This window comes from Artibeus jamaicensis, unplaced genomic scaffold (genome assembly GCF_021234435.1).
Source record: "Artibeus jamaicensis isolate MK-2021 breed Jamaican fruit bat unplaced genomic scaffold, CSHL_Jam_final contig_1417, whole genome shotgun sequence".
Taxonomy (NCBI): domain Eukaryota; kingdom Metazoa; phylum Chordata; class Mammalia; order Chiroptera; family Phyllostomidae; genus Artibeus; species Artibeus jamaicensis.
In genome coordinates, this window is record NW_026521282.1 from 1,001,350 (window position 1) to 1,015,298 (window position 13,949).

The following is a 13,949-nucleotide window of genomic DNA, read 5'->3' on the forward strand; positions in this document are numbered from 1 at the left end:
AGTGCCCTGGTCCCAGTGACCTCCACCTTCCCCAGGCTCGGCTGCAGCCTCACCTCTCCACCTTGCCTGCCCCTCGCTGTCTGCATCTTGGAAAGTCACCTGTTTAGTGTGGCATTTGGACAACCATTGGAAAATCTGCACCCATGACTTCCCACCCACCTTCCATGGCCTCATACCCACTTGCACTGCTTGGTGTGTTCCTCTTTAGCATACTGTTATCCTTTCTCCCCAAGCATGTCAGCTCCTTGGGGAAAAGGCTTTCTGCCAGGTTACTTTCCTGCTCTATTCCCAGTTCCTGCAACACTGTTGGGCATGGAGTCCCCCAGAACAAACACCTGCCCAAGGAAACAGCTCCAGGTGGGGCGGTCTCCTGCACCTCCCTCCAGCCCCACCCCCCAACCCCAGACAAGCAGAAGCAGAACAGGAGCCAGCTTTGGAAAATGACATGTTTTTATTGCTATGTTTGCAGTGGCTTTTAGCACAGTAAGAATGTCCCCGCTGGCCCCCGGCCCTCACCCAGCCCCTCCCCTCCAGCTGGCATCGGGGTGTGGGATAAGTCTTTCTAGGTAGGCTCCACTCGGCTGTCTCGTCTTGGGATTACATATGACACAGATGTGGGTTAAGTACAGCTGCTACATGGAAGACTTGACACGTGAAAAGTGCATCAGCTTTAAGCTGGGAGCCAAGCCTGGATCCCTTCCCTGGCTGGTGCCCACCTCAGATCCCTGCAGTCTGCCCAGCCCAGGGGCAGGGTGTGGGTAAGCTTGAGCATGCCAGGTAAGCAGCCCCAGATCCCTGGGACAGAACACCGCACGTACTCACCCCCATGACTTGTGGGCAGAGGGATAGAGTGGGGACATCTGTCAAGGCCCCTACCGTGCACTTTTCCACCTCAGTCTGGGGCCAGGGACTATACATGCATACCCACACAACAGACTCGCAAACTCGACGGCTTGAAGCTCTTGTTTTGCCTATGAAAATTAGATCTATGAAGTCACACTCCTTGGCTGGGGCAGAGGAATGAGGAGGGGTTAAAAGGGACTGGGGTGTGGCAAGGAGAGGGACCTCGGGGCTGTTTTCTCTTTAGAAATATACAAGCAGAAATCTCTCTCCTCAAATTTTTATAAAATGTGCAAAATACAAGCCTCATTTGCCCACAGGCACAGTTTACACCTGGTATTCACCTTTGCTAAGAGATAGAGCTCTAGATACGCCCTACATACTCACGCACACATGCACTCGTACACAAGCTCACACAATTGATATTGGTGGCAATTGGCGCAGGAACCAGAAGGTTCCATTGCTGGCTGGCTCTCTAAGCTTCTAGAGTAGGGATGGGGAGAGGGGGTCTAGCCCAGTTGAAATACTCACCTTGGTTCTGCTGCCCCTCCCTCACCTTCCTCCCCTGCCCTGTTCTGTTCCCCAAGCTGCCTCGGGTGAGAGGCCACCCGGGAGTGGGCCGGGCAGAGCCCAGAGAGGCAGCAGGCACTGGGGGGAGGGCAGGCGGCAGGGCCTGGGAAGCAGTGTGGGCACCAGCTTGGTTGGTGGGGGGAGGCATCTATTTTTGGTGGGTTGTGGTATTTTTGGCATTTTTATTAAAAATGGAAAAAGTTATTTTAGTTATAAGCACTCATGGTGCTTCTTCCCCTCCCCCCAGGCAGACCCCAAAAGTGTCAGGGAAAGGCAAGCCCCCTGGAGGGGGTGGGGGCTCTAAAGCAGGGGCTGCTATGGCTACAAGAGGGAGAGCTGGCACTGGGAGCCGGCTGCCTGTCACATGACGCTCTCTACCACCACCACCTTGCTGCTCTCGGCCACTGGGGTCAGGGTGGTCAGGCCCCTGACCTCCAAGTCCTGAGCTCTGTACTCCAAGTGGTGGAGGCCCCAGACAGGCTGTGTCAGGTGCTGCCAGCGCTGCAGGAGAAAGGGACATGGTGAGCCCCTAGGCAGGGACACCTGCTTGTCCTTGGCCTCCTTCCACTACCACCACCTACCACCGACTCAGGGCCCAGGGCTGCTCCTCCCAGGACACTGACCTGGCCCTACTCCCTGTATCAGGGAGACAAGGTTGGGCGGGCTGCAAGAGTGGAAGCTAACAACAGGCGTCTCCTCCCCCTGCCATGACCCGAGGCCCCGGAGGGCCAGCTTTCCTTTCCTCCAGCTGGCCCGGAGGCTTCTGGTACAATGGCCCATCCTGGTGAGTGGAATGGGTAGTCTAGAGGTAAGACTTTGACCCAACAGAAGGGAGGGACAGTGTTGGGGAACTGACCTCAGCCATGGTCCCCTTGGCCGTGAGGAGGCGGCCCAGCAAGTGCAGGGGTACACACAGCATGGAGGAGAGCGCAAGGCCCCAGCCCATGGCCTCGCCCCACCATGGGTACACGTAGGTGTTGTTGTAGACCAGTGGCTCGGAGTACACAGCGTTGAAGACAAAGATACCCTGCAGAGAGAATCTGCCATCAGCCAGTGGCCCGAGGTGCCCTGCCCCACCCCACCCCACCCAGTCCAGCCTTCCCGGCCCTTACCATGCAGACCAGTGGGGTGAAGAAGGACCAGCACCATTTCATCCAGGGGCAAGGCCGGTACCCAATCATGCAGGCCACGTCGTCCATGAAGCGGTCAGCTCCTGGGTGAGATGAGGCAGGAGGGCCAGAGCTGGAGACCCACCACCCCTGCTCCACACCATAGCCCCACTTGCCCCTGGACCCAGACCTACCATATACCCAGGCGACCACCACACACTCCCAGAAGGCCTGCCAGAGCAGGGTTGTGCCACTGGCCGAGTAGTAGTCAAACAGCTGGAAGACATACATCCCGCCCTGGGGACAGAGCCAGGTCAGAGCAGGTGCAGGTGGCAGCCAGGGGCCAGAGGCAGCCCCCACCCTGCCCCCACTCACATCTGTCACCATGGAGAGGTCGATGACAAAGCAGAGAGCACAGCAGAGGGCCACGGAGATCTCCCTTTGGAAACGGAAGTAGTAGGAGGCCGGGAGGAGGTCCAGCAGGCCTGTGATGAAGCCTTCCACACCTACAAACTGTGGCCAGGTGCTCAGGCCATGCCCCTTGGCCACCTACCAGCCCCTTTGCCCTCTCGGTCCCCGCCATCTTACCCCCCTTGCAAACCTGGCTGTCAAGGCCCAGCAGCAGCAGCATGAAGAAGAACAGGGCAGCCCAAAGTGGGGCCACGGGCATCAGCGTGACTGCCCGGGGGTAAGCGATGAAGGCCAGGCCGGGCCCTAAGAGGGAAAGGGGCAGGATGTGGACACCTGCAGCCTATGCCCACTTCCTGTCCCCCTACCCCTGCTGCTTGGTGCCAGAACAGTGGACAGCGCCACAGCACCCTATAGCCAAGGGCCCTTCCCCTCACATCAAGGCGCTGCTGAGCAGCTCCAGTCCTGTGTGGGTGTGCCATACCAGGGGCTGGAAGGCTCCTGCGGGCCCTCAGCAGACCTCTGCCCACAGGAGTGGGGGGTGTGGTTCAGACTTCCGGTCACCATTGACCCTGGAAAGGCCTTTCCTCCCCTTTGCAACACTGGAAAATACGAGACCATACCCTGAAGCCCCTCGGAATGGATGACCTGGGGCTCAAGGTTCCATATGGCCTGGCCCACGAGGCTTTAGCCCTAAGCTGGCTGGAACAGCTGGGCACTGCAGTTGCTCATCCAGGCCTGCCTCTGGCCCAGAGCAGTGTGACAAGTTGAGTTTGAATTTTTTTATTTCTCAGAATGTCAATTTGCATGTGTGTTCACATACATGGTGTGTAAGGACAGCACTTGCTGTTCCGGAGGCCAGGCTGGGGCCCAGGGATCTTTACCTGACTCTGCTACCTTGGAGATATGCACGCCCTGCTCCGTAGCCATGAAGCCCAGGATGGAAAAGACCACGAAGCCAGCGAAGAAGCTGGTCCCGCTGTTGATGAGCGCAAGGATGATGGCGTCCCTGGGGGTGCATGGGACCACGGGCTGGTCAGGCTGCCTGCTTGTTGCCCATGGGCGGACAGAGCAGGAGGGCAGGGCAGGGGTTCTTACTTGTAGCAGTTGTTGTTGAAGCGATTGTAGCTGCCGAGGGCCGTGAGGGCCCCTAGGCCAATGGCATAAGAGAAGAAAATCTGGGTCCCAGCATCTATCCATACCTGGAGATGGGCCAGGAAAGAGTAGATGTGAGGGGCCCTGTTGGGCTGGCCCCCGGTCTACCTCCCACCACCTCCACCTCACCTGAGGGGATCCCAGCTTTGACCAGTCAGGCTTGAGATAGTAGATGATGCCATCCAAGGCGCCAGGCAGCAGTACTCCGCGCACCAGCAGCACAACAAGGACCACATACGGGAACGTAGCCGTGAAGTATACAATCTGGGTGGGAGGGGCGGTGCCAGGCTGCTCAGACGGGCCCTGCAGCACCCACCTCCCTCTTAGAGGCCCCCAGCCTGAGCAGCCTGAGCAGGTCAGGCCACCGTCCCCTGACACTGGACAGTGTGTTCAGAGGTAAGAAATGTGGCTGGCCAGCAGTCCTCCTCAGAGCCGTAGCTTCTTCCAAAGGAAGCCAGGTGCTTGGCTGGGGCATTAGCAGCCCCGTGGCAAACACAGGTCAGCTTCTTAGGGAGGGGACAGGCAGGGCCCTCCCTGGGCAGAGAGTGGAAGAGCAGCCTGGAGGCAGGTCCTATACATCCTGTGTCCCTGACTCCAGCTCATCCTCTGCAGAGAGGTGGGGTTCTTGGTAGCTGGGATTAGAAGTGGGCCAGCCAGAGACAGAGGCAACAATGAGGCAGATGGCAAAGGCCTCTGCCTTCCATCCAGGCGGGAATGCCAGCACAGAAAGTGGCTTCTCTTCAAGCCCTGCTGGGGAATCGGTCGGCCCTTCAGGGACCTGGCTGTGCCCCACAGCCCTCGGCACACTGTCTTATTATGCCTCTGTTCACACATCTGTCTCCCAAACCTGACAGAGAGCTTCTGGGGAAGGCATGTGTCTAGCCTCGACCCTGGGTCAGACAGGCAGGCAGAAGATAAGAGCTATAGAGCACATCCACCCAGACAGACCAAACAGATTCAGGAAGAAGGTAAGTGAGGAATTAGGGAGAAACTGGGAGGGAGGAGGGATGCCCAACACAGAGAAGGGGCAGCTGCTGCCTGGGCCTCTCCGACTCAGGACCAAAGGCTTGCTAGACCTGAATTTGGAGGGTGGGGAAAGACTCCGAAGCCATGGGGTGGGGAATCAAGTGGCCTGGATTGAAGTATTTGCTCCCTCCACAGGCTCAGGTCCCGGCCCTAACCCAGCCACCTCCTGTTGCAACAGTAGTTCCCATCAGAGACTCCCCCAGGCAGTGCTGCCCCCCAGCCCTGCTGTCACCCCCAGCTGTACCTTTCCTGTTGACTTGACCCCCTTCCAGACACAGAAGTAGACCAGGACCCAGCAGGCCAGCAGACATAGGGTCACCTCCCAGTTGAGGTCCCCCGGTACCTCCAGCCCCTTGGAGAGCCGCAAGACTTTGTTCCTGGGGGAGGGAGAGCCCATGAGGGCTGTGCCAGCAGAGGGTAAAGGAACTGGGGGCTGTCCCAGATGTGGTCCTCCCGCTCCTGCAGCCCTTATGCCCAGCTGGTCACTCCTGAGCCCCTGGGCTAGGCAGCCCCAAGCCTGAGGCCTGGACACATCACAGGGTATGTGCCTGGGCCCCGGGAGCCACAGGGTGGAGATGGTGGGGCTGGCAGCTACCCCACTCCCCAAGGCTAGTAGGCACCTGAATTGACGGGACCCAGAGTGACAAATGGTGCTGAAGGAGCAAGGCTCATCCATCCTGGCTCCCCCAGGCACTGGGCTGGGGGTCCCTGAGGGCAGGCGGGGCTCAGGAGTACTCTTGCTGGGAATCGGCCCCACGGCTGGGCCCCAACCAACCCACGTGAATTTGGGTGGAGCCCAGAGAGCGGGATAGGCTGGGCCTGGCCCAGAGGTGCCTGACTCACTCCCAGAACTCGATGACAGGGGACCGGCGGTCAGCAAGCTGGTCACATGTGAGGTTGGCCAGGCTGGCATTGGCACAGTCTTCGTGGTGGAAGATCTCCACGCAGTCAGGAGTGTTCCAGGTATGGCCGCACGTGGCCCAGGGCAGCGTGGTGGTGAAGGATTTCACCAGGTAGTAGAAGCCCCAGGCCAGCACCATGATGTAGTAGGTGTTGCAATAGAAGACAATCACCATGGAGGCGTAGCCCAGGCCTAGGAGGAGGGCAGTTTCTGTGCAGGCTCTTCTCTGGCCAGCTTTCCACTGCCACCCCAACATTCTGCTCCCTGTATCTGCTGTCCTTCCCCTCCTCACCGTCCATCCCACTAGGTCCTTCTCTATTCTGCTCTGGCCAGAGCCCGCTGCAGTATCCCTTGCACAAGTATGCCAATGCTGGGCTTATTCCCCAGTTGGTCCCTGGCCAAAAATCAGCCCTAGCTCATGGGCTCACCTCCTGCATCCTCCCCAGACCCAAGGCAGAACCTCTCCCTCCCTGCCCCATCTGAGCACAGAGTTTGATTGATTACCTAACCTCACACACCTGCCCCTCCTCATGCCCCCCCCCATCACCACAGCAATTGAGGGAGGGCCAAGCATCCACCTGGCCCTGTGGTGGCCTCCAGTATTCAGCAGCTTGGAGGGCTTTCTGGTGACCTCGGGCAGTGTGGGAGACAGTCACTCTCTCAGCTTGCAACCTCAGCCAGTTATCACGCCCCAGCCTCCTCTGGGACAGTAGAGGTAAAACCCACCCCCCAGGGCTGCGAGAGATGATGGGGAACACTGTCCACACAGAACAGTCTCTAAGGTGACCTCTGCCATGATTAGTTCTTCCATTCAGACCCTGAACTTTCAGTGGCTCCTACCCAAGCTCCTTGGTCTGGCTCTGTGGCCTTGACAGAGCGGGCCACAGGCAGCTTCTCTCACCATTGTCTTTTGTATGCAGCCACCCTCCACTCTGCTGAGCCAAGTGGGCTTAGCAGAGTCTGTTCCCAGCCTTGCTGGGCCTGATCACCCTGATAGAGAGGCTGGATCCCCCATGCTAGCCCCAGCCTGCCCAAGGTCACTGGGTGGTCTGCATGGTCTCCAGCTTCTCCCTTATGACTTGGGGGCCACTGATGGACCCCAGGCCTGGTGTTCAGACACGATGAGATTTCTCAGGTGGGTGCCACTCTTGCCCCAGCAGCGGTAAAGGGACAGGGTCCCTGAGGAAGAGGGCAGAGAGGGGCTGGCCTGGGGCTGCTCACCTTTGAACAGGGGGCAGATGTTCCAGACATTGATGCTGCCGGCCTTCATGAACTGGCCCAGTGAGATCTCCAAGAAGAAAATGGGGATTCCTCCGATCAGGGCGATCAGGATGTAGGGAATAAGGAACACACCTGAGGGAGGACACACGTGCTGGGGACTTAACCCAAATTCCACACCTAGGCTGTGTAGGCTTGTAGCCAGCACGGCTTTCAAGAGGCCCTGGGAGGCCAGGGTGAAGCCCCAGCTCTGGACTCCACCCCAAACCCATCATAACTTCCCAGTGAGTGAATCAGTGCAGGAGGTGGTCACTGACTCAGAGGCCCCAGCTGAATGGTGTGGGGGGGGGTTGGAGTGTTGGGGGTGCTGTGGTCCAGCTCCCTGAGCCAGGGAGGAGGTGCCCTGTGCCCATAGGCTTCTGCCTCCAGTCACCTAGGGTGACCTAATGGGCATGGAAGACACATATGCTTGCACATACAAGCCATCCCTCGTGTCACAGTCCGTGCTTGCCAGGCAGTACAGGAAGGAAAGGCAGCGAGGTGTGTGCGTGCATGTGCGTGCGTGTGCCATGGCTGGCGCTTAGGCCTGAGGGCCTGCCTGGCTTGGGTGGAGGCAGGGAGACGTGCCTTCCCTGTACCCACACACTGGCCTGCGAGTGGGAAGGTCCAGGGAAGAGGGTGGGTGGGTAGCAGTATTCTGACAGCGGGTGTATGTGTGGGTGCCTTAAAATGTCAGTGAACAAGGACGGAGAAAGACATCCTGGTGGAGGCCACCGGCTCTGGAGGCAGTATGCAGGGCAGGGCCAGAGACCACAGGCCAGGGGGTGGGGTGGGGTGGGGAAGCTGGGCCCCAGTAGCTCCTGTGCACTACCCCTTCCTCCTAGGCCCGCTACCCTTGCCCCTGGCCCAGCCCTCCCCATTACTGAGAAGATGGGCTTCACTGTAGCTCGCCTGGCTCTTGGTCCCAGCATCCTTGTTGTGTGTGACCTTGGGCAAAGGCCTTCACTCCGGGCCTCAGTTTCTCACCCATCACCCAGTCACCATGGCTTCCCACCAACCCCTGCGCTGCTTTGCAGTTGTACGCAGGACATGAGCGCCCATCACTGTTGCTAAGCTGGGCCGGGGCCGGCAAGCGGGCATGGGGTGTGCGTGCAGTGTGTCCAGCGGCGGCGCCAGGCAGCCCAGGCCGCAGGCTTCCCAAGCCTGGCTCAGGCACCCAGTGTTCCAGGCCCAGGCTAGAGGGGAGGGCGAGGAGGGGAGGGCAGGGGGGAGAGGGGAAGAGAAGAGAGGGGAAGGAAAGAGAGGGGAAGGGAGGGGAGTGGGAGGGACAGAGTGGCCCATTGTGTGTGTGTGTGTTCGTGTGTGCACACGTGGGGGGCCCACACAATGTGCCACTTGTGTGCCTGACCAGCTGAGGCAGCCAGGGCTCCTCACCTCTGGGAGCCCCCCCCCCCGGGGGCAGGCCTCGCCTTCCCACCTCAGTGGCCAATCCCGGAGCGCAGGGAGTATGAGGGGGCAGCCCCGCGGCTTGGGCCGGAGGCTCGCGGGCCCCCTCCCCCCACACACTGCCAGGCACATGACTGGCCTGGGGTGGACGCTGCCAGGCTGGGCCACCGAGTGGCAACGGCCGGCGAGGGGCAGCCCCTGGCCCCAGCTGTCCTGGAGGCCCTCCCCACCCACTGGACTTCGCCCGTGCGCCTCCTCGATGGGGCGGGCAGCGGGCGGGGGAGGGTCCATGATGCGAAGGAGCGGGGGAGCTCACCTCCGCCGTTCTTGTAGCACAGGTAGGGGAAGCGCCACACATTGCCCAAGCCCACGGCGAAGCCCACGCACGACATGATGAAGTCCATCTGGCGCGTCCAGGTCTCGCGCGGAGGTACGGCGAGGCGGCCGCCAGGCACCCCCAGGCCCGCGGGGCCATCGCCCTTGGCCGGGGCCCCGTCGGGCACGGGCTCGATCAGCGGACCCTTCTTGTCGTCTCCAGACACGCTGTAGATGCCGTTCTCGGCGCTCTTCTTCGCCATGGTCCCAGAGGGCGGCGCAGCCGGGCCGAGGGACGGGCGGCGGGGGGCGCCGGCTGCTTGGGGACCCCGAAGGCGCGGGCCGGCCGGGGGCGGCCGGGCCGGAGTCGGGGCGGCGGGCGGGCGGGCGGCGGGCGGGGTGCGGGGCGGACAGGCGGCGCGGTCAGAAGCAGTCCACGAAGCACTTGAAAGTGAGCCTGAAGAATCTCATGTGTGTCGGGGGCCCGGGGGCGCGCGGGCGGCGGCGGGGCCCGGCCGGGCGGCGGCGGCGGCGGCTCCCAAGGCTCCTGCCCGCGATTCGAGCGGCGGCGGCGGCGGCTCCCGAGGCTCCTGCCCGCGATACGGGCGGCGGCGGCGGAGGCGGCGGCGGCTCGCCCGGTCCGACGCTTAGCCTAGCGGGGTGCGGGCGGCATCGGGAGCCCACTGTCTGCAAGCGGCGGCCGGAGCATGGGCTTGCGGCCCGCGCCCCCCGCCCCGGCCCGGGCCCACACGACTGCCTAGCTCTCCTGCGGCTCCGGCTCAGACGCCTCTGGCTCGGGCGGCAGCGGCGGCCCGGGCGTGCTCACCCCTTTTTTCCCGGCGGCGGCGGCTCCAGCCGCTCTCCGGGCCGCGGCGGGCTCACGGACTTCCCACCGCGTTTGGACCGTCCCTCTTCTCCTCGGCTTGACCGGCTGCTGCTTAAGAACCGACTCCCGGGTGACGTCACTGTCGCCCCACCCCCCCCACACCCGGGCTCCTCTCCCTCCCCCTCCTTCGTCCCTCCCTCCCGTTCTCCCCGTTACTCCTCCCACCTCCTCTCGCCCTCCTCCCGAGGAGGAGACGCCGCTCCAGCGGGAAGCAGGATGGCTGCTACCTAGAGAACTCAGCAGCACCTTCTTCCCAGAGGCTAAACCGCCCCTGACCCCAGGTTCACCTGCGCCTACCCCTGCCCAGATTGCCGATCCTAACCTGCCCTTCCAGACTGTAGCACAGCCGCTTCCCTGGCAGACGTCCAGCCATCCTTAGCCCTTTTTCTTCTCCCCCTCCATCCAGCCTGTCCCATCTCTGGCCCCTCTCTGACTCTCATCTGGGGCTGGGGCAGTGTTGGGCCCTAGACGGGGTGCACGGTGCTTAGTCTCCTTAGGGACTGGGCCCAGCTGGCCACAAGGGCAAAGCTGGGGAGTGGGCATGTCTTCCTCTAGGTGTACTGTGGGGTTTTGCCACACGGGCACCACGCTGCCTTCTCCCAGAATTCGGCCCTTCCTGAGGGGTGCAGCCCTAGAAGCTGGAGGCCAGGGTCCCATTGTTTGGGGTGACAAATCTCTGTGAGTATTTTAAGGAGGCAGAGTGGAGCCTGCCTGGCTGAAGTACTAGGCCACATTTTGTCACCAAGGTAAGGGGTGGTAGGGACCCCTGCTGCCCCCCAACCCTGTGAGAGCTGCTGGAGCCTCAGGCAGGGAACCACTAAGGCCGCCCCCTGGGGCCTAGTGGGTACACAGACCCTTACTCAAAGTCCTCAGCTGGGAGGTCCCAGCTCCCCACTCTTAGCACTCCTTTCCCCAGGGACCTCCAGACCTCCTCAGCAACAGCAAGGTGGTTCAGCTGCCTCTCCACTGGCAGCTGAGCGGCCTGTTTGGAATTTTCCAGGGCCAAGAGCAGCCATGGGGTGTGGAAGGAAGGGGTCATTGTCATGGCCGGGTATGTGAAGTGTGCCCTCTCCCCAAGTCCCAGGCTCCCTGATTGCCACGCTGCAGTCCCCAGATGGCTCATCCTATTAAACTAAACCCTCAGCCATCCACTGGCTTTAAGAAGAAAAGCAGTTCCGGCTGGAGCCAGATTAAGCCTGCTAGGTGAGGGAGGGGCAACATCTCCACCCAGGCTGGCTGGAGCTGGGGTGGGATTGAGGGGGCTTGGATACCCTTGAGCTGGCAGGGTCACACTGCTTGATCAGAAGACCCTAACATGAATCCTCTTCATCCTGGTACTGAAGCCCATCTGGAGACGAAGAGGTTGGTAAAGAAGTATATTATCCATAGATGGCCTAGAGAAACTGGCCCCTGGGGGAGGGCTGCTTCAATGGAAACACCAGGGCAGAGGCCAGACAGCACAGGGAGAAGCAGGGGGGAGTGAGGATGTGGGTGCAGGTGACTCAAAAATTGAAGATCATGCTTGTCCAAAAAGTGTGGTGGGGAGAGAGAGCAGTGGCTGGAGAAGGACATGGGCCAGTCGGTGGCCCTTTGGGGAAGTGGCCGCAGCTTCCAGGAGTTCTCCAGGTAAAAAAAAAAAAAAAAGCAAGATAGAGGGAACCTGAGAAGGGCCGAAGAAGCCAAGAATGGGGGCCTCCTCCATTCTACTTGGGAGCGGAGGCAGGCTGCAAGGCTGGTGGCAGGAACCAGAGGGAGCTGCCACCTGTGGCTGCCCTGGCCTCTGTGAGGTCAGAGTCTGAGAGGGACGTGGCTTGGCGGCAGTGGCTGCTGGCAACGTCTTCTGTGAGCTCTGCGACTCCTGTGGACGTGGCTCCCACTGCTCCAGGGGCCGCTGCCTTCAAAGGGTGTCTCCAGATTCTGGAGCAGGGGTCTCCTCATCTGAGGGTGGGGCGCACAGGCTGCCAGACCTTCCCTCCCTCCCGCTCCCCCAGTCTTCCTCAAGCAGGCAATGAATGACACCACGCCCCTGGCTTTCTTGGACCCCGCAGTGGCCTCCTCGAGGCCCATGTACTGCATGGTTTCCCTAGCAGCACAAATCTGACCAGTCCCTCCTCATCTGCTCTTTTTAGGACTTTTCTTCACATGGGAAATCAAGTTCAATTCTTCTTCAAGGCTACAAGATGAGGCATCAGCTGACCCACGGGCTCCCCAGCACTGAAGAGCAGCCACCTCCCAAGCTGCCTTCCCTGCCCTTTGCCCTCCGCCCTCGCAAGAGCCCACTGCCTGGGGTGCCTCTTCTTTGTTTACTTCCCTCTGATCCCGTAAGACTCAGCTCAGCCGCCACCTGTTCCAGGAGGCTAGAGAGGAAGGCGAGGGGGATCCTCTGACCCAAGCTTCCATTGGTGCCCAGCCAGGGCAGCTGGGCTTGTGTGGTGCTTGAAGTTCAAGAACCCATCCTCTCAGGCCGGATGATTAGGCCAGAGTTTCCCGAAGTGGGAGCTGGAGGCCATAAACTGGCTTCTGCTGTGCTGACCCGCACAGCCTGTGGGAATGGCCAAGCTACAGCGTTCCCGGGGTAGTTCCTGTGGGCATCAGAACAAAACAAAGGAAGAGGGATTTTCAGCCCTTGGGTTCTCAGGGCTTTGGGAAGGTGTATATTGCCAATGCTCCACCCCAGCACCAGCTGCTGGGGAGGAGTGGGGTGGACTCCCCGGGACCCCAGCTAAGGCCTGGGAGGCTGTCCCTGCCAGGTCTTTGTGTTCATGGCTCTGTGAGGCTGGTTCTGGAGCACGTGCAGGAGCGGGTGAGATACTTGTAGATGCTTGCCCAACTCCAGAGGGAGAGTGTAACCCACTGTTCTTAAGTGTGGGATGTGTACTGAGTGAGAAGCTTCACTCTTGGGTGAGAAGCAAAGTGTTCTCCAGGCAGCAGCCATGGTGGTCGGCCTTTTAGAGGCCAGTGGGGCGTGTGGTGGGGGTGGAGTAGGAGCCCAGGAGGAGGGTGAGGGGAGGAGGGGAGCACTGGAAAGAGGGCTCCTATTGTCTAGGGAGGTCTGGAAGTTGGACCTGGTGCCCGCAGCAACTGGGGCTACAGGCCCCACTGGGTGGACCTCCGAGGAGACTGGGTGGGAGGGCGCCCTGCTCTGGGGCAGTGGGTTAACCCATTGCCCCAGGACAGCTAGAGGGCGGGTTGGTGGGGTGGGGGGGGCCCTCTTCTGCTCAGGCTGCTGGTACAAGAAGCTGTGCAATTAGAATGCACTGGGAACAAAGGGAAGGCTGGAGTCCACCTTGAAGGAGTTTGTGCTTTCAATAGCTGGGGAGGCAAGGATGGCGCCAGGCCACCTACAGAGGCCGGGGGTAAGAGGGGGCCACCTGACCCCCACCCCTGCACAGCACTCCTTGTTCACCAGCTGTTCTTGTCCACACAGACTCCTAAAAGGATTTGTACATTTATTTTTATGTTTTAAACACATTTTAAATTTCTGAATAGTTTTAATATTGTTTTTAAATCACATGTTATTGATTGTGCTATTACAGTTGTGCTGATTTTTTCCCCCTTTGCCCTTGTCCACCCAGCACCCCCCACCCCTTCAGGCAATCCCACCAGCATTGTTCATGCCCATGAGTCTTGCGTATGGGTTCTCTGGCTACTCGATTTCCTTACTGTACTTTGTCCCCATGGCTGTTCTGTAACTACCTGTTTGTACTTCTTAATCCCCTCACCTCTTGACCCATTCCCTCACCGCCACCCCCCATGTGGCGACCATCAAAACGCTCTCAGTCTCCATGATTCTGTCTCTGTTCTTCTTGTTTGCTTAGTTTTTTTTTTAGATTCCATCGTTGATAGATATGTATGTTTTGCCATTTTATTATTCATAGTTTTGATCTTTTTTTTCTTAAATAAGTCCCTTTAATATTTCATATGATAATGATTTGGGCCGTGGCTGGGGTGGCTCAGTGGAATGAGTACTGGCCTGTGAACTGAAAGGTCGCCAGTTCGATTCCCAGTCAGGGCACATGCCCAGGTTGTGGGCCAGGTTCCCAGTTGTGAGCATGTGAGAGGCAACTGATCAACG

General features: G+C 60.0%; 1 protein-coding gene across 1 annotated transcript; it reads right to left on the reverse strand.

The window, feature by feature from the left end:
- Positions 1-428: 428 nt before the first annotated feature.
- Positions 429-9,917, reverse strand: SLC6A8 (solute carrier family 6 member 8). The gene is made up of 13 exons (XM_037150904.2): positions 8,990-9,917; positions 7,231-7,362; positions 5,952-6,201; positions 5,353-5,485; positions 4,212-4,346; positions 4,026-4,129; positions 3,812-3,936; positions 3,121-3,233; positions 2,895-3,032; positions 2,714-2,816; positions 2,523-2,623; positions 2,267-2,437; positions 429-1,911 (listed from the first exon to the last, which is right to left on the reverse strand). The coding sequence occupies exons 1-13, from the start codon at positions 9,249-9,251 to the stop codon at positions 1,771-1,773; spliced, it is 1,908 nt and encodes a 635-aa protein (XP_037006799.1). The 5' UTR covers positions 9,252-9,917; the 3' UTR covers positions 429-1,770.
- Positions 9,918-13,949: the final 4,032 nt, after the last annotated feature.

Excerpts from the sequence above, each read along its gene's own strand:
- SLC6A8 (XM_037150904.2), bottom strand. The coding sequence starts at position 9,251 with ATGGCGAAGAAGAGCGCCGAGAACGGCATCTACAGCGTGTCTGGAGAC. Across the intron at positions 6,202-7,230 it reads CATCTGCCCCCTGTTCAAAG|GCCTGGGCTACGCCTCCATG; the intron begins GTGAGCAGCCCC and ends CCCTCCTCCTAG. Across the intron at positions 3,937-4,025 it reads TTCAACAACAACTGCTACAA|GGACGCCATCATCCTTGCGC; the intron begins GTAAGAACCCCT and ends ATGCACCCCCAG.